The sequence below is a fragment of the Sinocyclocheilus anshuiensis genome, unplaced genomic scaffold, assembly GCF_001515605.1.
Source record: "Sinocyclocheilus anshuiensis isolate Anshui unplaced genomic scaffold, SAMN03320099.WGS_v1.1 scaffold451, whole genome shotgun sequence".
NCBI classification, from domain to species: Eukaryota; Metazoa; Chordata; class Actinopteri; order Cypriniformes; family Cyprinidae; genus Sinocyclocheilus; species Sinocyclocheilus anshuiensis.
Window position 1 is genome coordinate 1166558 of NW_015549630.1, and position 7731 is coordinate 1174288.

The 7731-nt window shown below is 37.8% G+C and overlaps 1 protein-coding gene across 2 annotated transcripts in view; it reads left to right on the forward strand.

Annotated features, from left to right (window-relative positions):
• Positions 1 to 2631: 2631 nt before the first annotated feature.
• piwil1 (piwi-like RNA-mediated gene silencing 1) overlaps positions 2632 to 7731 on the forward strand; it is a 21192-nt gene continuing 16092 nt past the window's right edge. Inside the window, exons 1-8 of one of the 2 annotated variants that reach the window (XM_016448621.1) lie at positions 2632 to 2688; positions 3854 to 3966; positions 4046 to 4157; positions 4259 to 4387; positions 5768 to 5982; positions 6089 to 6210; positions 6292 to 6372; positions 6456 to 6653. In XM_016448621.1, the coding sequence (XP_016304107.1) occupies positions 3898 to 3966; positions 4046 to 4157; positions 4259 to 4387; positions 5768 to 5982; positions 6089 to 6210; positions 6292 to 6372; positions 6456 to 6653 (926 nt within the window). In that variant the 5' untranslated portion in view covers positions 2632 to 2688; positions 3854 to 3897. Of the gene's footprint in view, positions 2689 to 3614; positions 3967 to 4045; positions 4158 to 4258; positions 4388 to 5767; positions 5983 to 6088; positions 6211 to 6291; positions 6373 to 6455; positions 6654 to 7731 lie in introns of those variants that run through there. The other variant, XM_016448622.1, reaches the window with a different exon arrangement.

Below are 7731 nucleotides of genomic sequence, written 5' to 3' on the forward strand. Positions count from 1 at the left end.
CGCTTCAAATTAGAAAGCTATCCGGTGAGCGTAGGGCAGACTGAGATCACAGGGGAGAGGGAGAGGGGGAGGGGGAGAGGGAGAGAGAGAGAGAGAGAGAGAGAGAGAGAGAGGGGGAGAGATTTTTTTTTTATTTTGAACAAAACAACTTTATTACATCACTTTTTCAATTCATCAAAAATCAACACCACTAAATATCAAAACACAACTCTCCCTCCACCACATTACAGACAGCATCCCTATAACACCACTGCTGTACAAAAGTTTCAACATCATTAATTTCTCTATAATACCTAAAATCTATTATAATCCTAGACCTTACAAATGCTTTAAAAACTGGCAGAATCTCATGACCATGCACATTGCCAATTTTGTTTCTATCTCTTCTATCTCTGTATCCTTCACCTGTTCAACCACCTGCTCTGGTGATTCTTCACCATTTGTCACATTATCTTGTAGCTGCCCCCCCACAGCTACACCACCACCATCCACAAAAGTCACATCATCGGTCCTCTCTGGACAGGCACGTCTTACGTGCCCCTCCTGTCCACATCCAAAACACCTCATTGTTTCAGATGATGCAAAGACAATATAGTCATATCCATCCATCTTAATTTTAAAGGCCACACTAAGTTCATCTGTTTCACTTTTCAGAATCATGTGAACCTGGCGTCTAAAACATACAACATGTTTCAATAAAGGTGATGAATTTTTTTCATTTGAGAGACTATTTTTCCATGCCTTGATAATTCTGCCAATAATAAATCGTCCTTTATGAAAGGAGGAACATTTGACAATGTAATCTTCCTTGCTGGCTGAACCAAAGGCATTACTGGGGTGAACGTATCTTTTATTATTACCCCACTTTGAACTACACTGTTCACTTTCTCCACAGCGTCGAGAAAAACAACGACAGCACTATTCATTCTCGACGCTGACAAGATACTCTCATACCCGACGGCCTTTCCAACCGCCAGACTACATTCCTCAACAGAACAATTCATCACCGGCGCGATTTTAATTCCGTGTCTCCGTGAAAGACGCTCGAACGCCACAGAGGACACTGGCGCCGCCGCAGCCAAATTTAACCAAATTAAAAACAATATCATTCCCCATTGATTATACTTAGGAATTACTAATGTTAGGAATGCTGGGATAGACTCTGAAGGATTGTTCACACCAAGAACGAAATATATTAGTGTCCACACCAATGTAAAATATCATTCTTTTTATTATAAGTGTGCTGTTGTTTTGTCATCTACTGCTTTAAATGCTCAAGGTCTTTGAAGTCGTGTGGATTCTGATTGGCTGTCAGTGTTTTTATCATTCATCAGCTGGAAAAAAAATCATTCTGAAAGGGATTCCAACAGTGTTGTGCTTCTGTGTCATTATCATTATATTTATCGTCCTTGGTGTGAACGGGCCTTCACCTTAAAAATAAAATAAAATAAAAAAACTAAGTGAGCGAGCAGATAGAGTAAGAAACAGCTTTAAACACTGTCATGGAACACATTTTTCCATCCAAAAACATTAATCAGGTCCAAATGTGCAGTTATGTCACCTACATTTATTAATCATGAGTCTTATATCTCACAAAGCAGCATCAAGCAAATACAGCAAAACAAGATGTGTCGCTTGATAAATGGCAGATCTGTTCTAATACATGCTGGGACTTTTTTTGAAGATGGCAGAAATTAGGAAAAATAACCATTCAGAATTTGTGTAAAAGCCTATTTTTGTACATCCCAGATCTTTTTCTGATCATGCTTATATCAAAACAAATGAGGGATGATGCACACAGACATTAGCACTGCAAGAGCATGAAAAGCTGCTTAACCTACATCTTGTTTGCCCAGGTATAACTTTCTTGATGAGCAGCAGCAGCAGCAGCATATTAAACTAAAAGAACATCACACAATATATATACATTGTGACATATCTTAAGCCTCCCTTAATTTACAGTAAATGGTTTATATGAAAGGAGTATTGCAAATTGTTATTCTAGGGAGTAAAACGTAGTTGTTAGTACTTATTTCTCACCAAAAGGGACATTTTGTAGGCTTATCTACTGAAATCTGTTGGGTGAAGCACCTGAATGTTACAGCTGTAGTACAATGACCACTAACTGTGCTCTGCTTATTGGTCAATAAATAATAATAGCCTACATGAAATTCGTCTTAAGTAAATCATCCATTAATGTTTTCCACTTCTAATATGAAACTTGAATTAGAAAGTTTCGTTACTGAACCACCCCAAGATATCTCAGAAATTTAAATATTATTGTGAGCAACATTTATTGTTATTAACAACGTGTCTCTCCCTCTGTGTTGACTGGGAACAATCAGTTGTGTTTTGTGTATTTGAGCGCCATCTGGTGGTGAACGTCTATCATTATAATAAAATGAGTCAACAGGGCCAGGTGACCCCCCGTAACAAGTAGTTTCGTATCCTTCCAAATAAAATAGTTTTCCTCAACAACCTTTTGCCATTCCATTTTCAACAAGCTTTTCGATCAAAATAAGTAATTACGACTTGAAAAGACGGTAAGGAATTAATTATTCTGAAAAATATGAACCAAATTAGATGATAAATATATTTAGCAGCGAAGGGATACAGAAGAAATCGGGGTAACGGCCAGTAGGGACTCGGGAACTAATTAAGTGTCATTTGGCGCTTGTCGAGGCAAGGGTAAGTAAGAGTTGGTCGTCGATTTCTAAGTTTTCATCGACTTTATTATACATATATAATTAGTTATTTGATTGTTCCTGATAGTTGTGAAATTGTTTCTTATGTTATAAACAATGGAAATACCGTGTAAAATGTCTTAAACCACAAAATTAAGTGTCATTTTCTGGTTACTGTTGGCCAATTAAGTCATTAACTGACATGTATCAGTTTCACTATTATGTACACGATGACAAAGCACTTTCCTTGAGTATTTAAGACAGATTTATATATATATATATATATATATATATATATATATATATATATATTTCGAACAATTCAAGTAAGCTTTTAAACTTTGGTCTATCTTAGCACAGACTTTTAGAACTTTGTTACAGACACCAGGGCCTGGCGCCCCAAACACGTGCTCATTATCACTAACGGGACACAATTAACAAATTTAATCTTTAGTAATGCAAGTAAGTAATATGGCTACTATTGTTTCTCAAAATGGCACACTGTAACAATGTATGACATTTACGTTCATATTTACGATTATCCCTTAATGTATTTTGTAGGCCTAACGTTAATCATTTGCACGTGTCAAGTGCGCACTTGTCAGAAAACTCATAAAAACTTTAATAAAGAAAGTGCATTTTTTTAATGTAGATAGAAAACTGTTTCGTTAAAAAAAACACATTTTGTATTAAAAAAAAAAAGTCAATTTAAACCGGGTTTAATGTATAATTACTAGACCCTTGGAATTTGAATAACCCTCACGTGTCCGTTGCGCGCCATACACGTGAAGAACATGGGTTAGTCTTGTTTTACTGCTCCGGATAGTAAGATTTCTCAACATTTCAGACATTTTATAAATTTGCATATATGAAGCTCCCGGTTGGCCATGAAATAACTTTAAAGTCATAGTTAACACAAAAAAGTCAAATTTCCTCACTCGTGTCCTTTCAGATTTGTTTATCTTTCTTCCATACAAGTTTAAATATTATAGGCATGCGTCCATTGAATCACTTGTTCAGTCAATGAAAGTATGGTGATTGAGGCTGTCATTCTGTCAAACATAGTTTTGTTTACCACAGAAGAAAAAACTATGAAAAAAATGCTAAATAAATAAAAGTATACTGAAAACGTGGCCATTCTGTATGTTGTAACCTTAACTTGTGTACAGTACTTTGAATTGACAAACCAAAGCATTTGAAAAGAAGCACCAATATGACGGGACGAGCAAGAGCCAGATCCAGAGGCAGAGGTCGCGGTCAGGAGCCTGCTGCTCCTGGCGCGGTGAGTTTATATTTATGTTAAGAGTAATATGATAAAACTTTATGGGAATAAACTTATTATTTTTATAATTCCTCTGCAGCAACCATCTTTATCACAAGAGGCTGCAAAGCCTGTTATGCCCACTCCACCTGAAGGACAGCTGGTGGGGAGAGGGAGACAGAAACCTGCTCCTGGAGCCATGTCTGAAGAAGGTAAGTGCATTAGAGCAGCAAGTGGGAATACTGTTGCATGTATGCTGTGATGATATTCCCTCATCCCATTTCTCACTCTTTTGCTTATTTTCTCCCTGTAGCGATGATGCAGATTTCTGCAGGCTTTCAGCAGGTAAAGATTGGGGAAAGAGGTGGACGCAGAAGGGATTTCCATGATTCTGGTGTCCACACTCGCCAGTTAATGGAACATGTGAAAGAGTCCAAAACAGGTAACACCATATTTAATAAGCAAGACTTGATTTTTGCTCTTTTGCAATTGTTTTGGCTGGGTAGTGGCACTGGCTTCTTGATTTCCAGTTTTGATTTGATTATTAATTGTATTAAGTTAGACACTTTAAGTGGGAGTATTTGTTAAAGACAAATCTGACAAAAATTCAATGTTCATAAACAAATATTCTTTTACATTTTCTATATTAATCAAAAGCCCTATTCGGGCGGGACTAGTTTTACAGGGGGTCGTTAGAGAAATTTGTGTTTCACAGACGTACTTGATGATTTTTATACCATCCAAATCCGCCACGTCTGTGTTTTTCTCACACAACCTCTAATAATTCCAGAGCAAATTACCTACTGTTTTTCAGCAAACTCAGTGATCCTCTGAGAAAACTAATCCCGTCCGAATGCGAATGACTTGTGGTTGCCGGCGATATTTTTTTCCACAACGCGTTTCCTTGTGTGTTTTGGCCAACGTGAATTACTGTAGATGCTCTTACCGCGCGCATGTTTGATATATTTGCTTCCCGGCAAAGAAATCAAAAAAAAAAAACGAATAAAATCAAGAGCCAGATCACGTAAACTGTTAAGACTGGCTATTGTAATATCAGCGTCAGGTAAGATTACTCATGTTCATTTCTGCACTCAATTACATAATGTTTTAATTACAGATGTAACTTTATGAAAATTAAACATGGGTTTACTACAAATAAAAAAAAAATATATATAGTTAAACTAAAGTAACCACACATTAACATGGTTTTGCTATACTAGCCGTTTAGCTTCACCATGGTATTTGTGTGATAATACTAATGGTAATCAATCTGAATGACTATACGCAATGCACGCATACAGAGCGCGTGATCTCTGTGACGCCCAGATGTTCAAAACAGACCCTCCCACCTCTGTAATAAACACGGAGATGTTCGTCTCGTCCGAATTGGTACATGAAAATCGCATAGGTCAGGTGGTAAAAACTGAAACTCAAATGTAGTTTAGAAAACTAGTCCCGTCCGAATAGGGCTAGAGTCCTGCAGAAAATCTATTTCGGCACAAATCAGCATATTAGAGTGATTTCTGAAGGATCATGTGACACTGAAGTAATGGCCGCTGAAAATTCCGCTTTATATCACAGGAATAAACTACAACTTAAGATGTATTACATTAAAAAGATATATGCTAAATTGTAGTAATTTTTCACAAATGTTAGTTTTAACTGCAACAAATGAATGCAGCCTTGGTGAGCATTAGAGACTTATTTCAAATGCTATTAAAGTTTTTTTGACCCCACACTTTTAATCGGTAGTGTACGTTTCCCACATCCGTGTTCTAATGTTGTAGCAATGTTAGACTTGACACTCTTCCTGTCACCACAGGTGTTTCAGGCACTGCCATTGAGCTGAGGGCCAATTTCATGCGTCTGCTTTCACGACCTCTGTGGGCTTTGTATCAGTACCACGTGGACTTCAAGCCACCTATGGAGTCCCGACGTCTGCGCTCGGCTTTGCTTTTCCAGCACGAGGAGACTCTGGGCAAAGCACACACTTTTGATGGAGCCATTCTCTTCCTCCCAAACAAACTGCACAATACTGTATGTTTTCAGATCCTCATAGTGCTCATAATTTCAGTGTCTCTTAAGTGAGGCTTTGGAGTGTGGATTTGATTTGGTTGTCAATGATAAATTGCTTTATATGTAGGAGACAGTCCTGTGCAGTGAGACTAGAAACGGAGAGAAGGTTGAGATCACGGTTACGCTGACCAACGAGCTCCCGCCATCCTCTCCTGTCTGCTTGCAGTTTTATAACATCCTCTTCAGGAGGTAATCACAGATAGCACTCTGTTTGAAATAGTGGTATTTACAAGGTAATTAATTTATATCCCTGTTTATTTTGTGTTGTAGAATTCTGAGGATACTAAACATGCAGCAAATCGGACGTCATTACTACAACCCTGATGATCCGTTCAACATCCCCCAGCACAGGTTTTGAAACAAATGTGTTGTGTGACATTTACCTTCTGTTGAAAAGTGATTGAACATTGGAGCCTGTCTAAATCTGTTTGCAGGCTGACGATTTGGCCTGGATTCATGACCACCATCCTTCAGTACGAGTCCAGCATCATGCTGTGCTCCGATGTGAGTCACAAGGTTCTACGCAGTGAGACTGTCCTTGACTTCATGTATAGTCTGAGGCAGCAATGTGGAGACCAGCGCTTCCCTGAAGCCTGCACCAAGGAGCTTGTGGGCCTGATCATTCTGACTAAGTAAAATGAGCACACATTTACACACATGGACACTGCTGTTCAAAAGTTTGGGGTTGGTAAGATTTGTTATTTTTTAAGGTCTCATGCTCATTTGCATTTATTTGATTGCAATATTATAGTAAAACAGTAATATTGTGAAATATAATTATCATATAAAATAATTAGAAATGCACCGAATGTTCGGCAACCGAAAATAGCAAAAAAAAAAAAAAAGCTCTTTCGGTGTTCGGCCGATTAAGCGAAAAGACAGAATAAATTGTACCAAACAATGACGTGTAAAGCTATCAAATAGAGGCGCGCGCTAATGCAGCAAACGTGACAGCAGGGTGGAAACATTTAAAAGTGTCCGAGAAAGACATAAAAAATTATTACAAGCACCGACAGCGAGAGACTGTTTAGCATTGCATCGCATGTCTTCAATGAGAAGAGGAAGGGGTGGTTGTTGCTGGTTAATGTATGATGATTGAAATCGCGAAATGCCCTTAAACAATTAAATAAACTGCAGAATGTTGTTTTCTAATACACGCACAAATTGCACGTTTTCAAACAGCGCTACATGAGCTCGCGGCGGCAGGGTTCAAAGTCCAAAGCGCGAGGAAAATCTGCGCTGAAGTAGTGTAACTTGTCAGCTGCTCGGTAACATTTTTATGAATTTTTACAAGGCATGTGACTGTGTGATACGTGCAACAAACGTCTTCCCAAATTCGTAATGAGAATCATTTGTCAACAAAAAGAAGCACTGAGGTCTTCCTGCGGGTTTCTGCCAAAATAAAAGCTGAGAAGAAGCAAGAACTCCATCAACATTAATAAATGTTATTATTGTAATTTTACTGTTGTTCTGTAAAAGAAATAATAATTACAACAGCTCTATTAAAATGGTCGTATGATGTTGCTAAAAAGAACATTATTTTGTGTGTTTGGTGTAATGAAATGTGTTTAAGGTTAAAAAAACATTATTTTCCACATACTGTACATTATTGTTTCTCCTTGTTTCCCCAGTAATGGCTGTAATCAAAGCTCCGCTCATGAATGCTACTTTATCAGATCAAATGAAAATGCCATCGAAACTTTTCTGAAG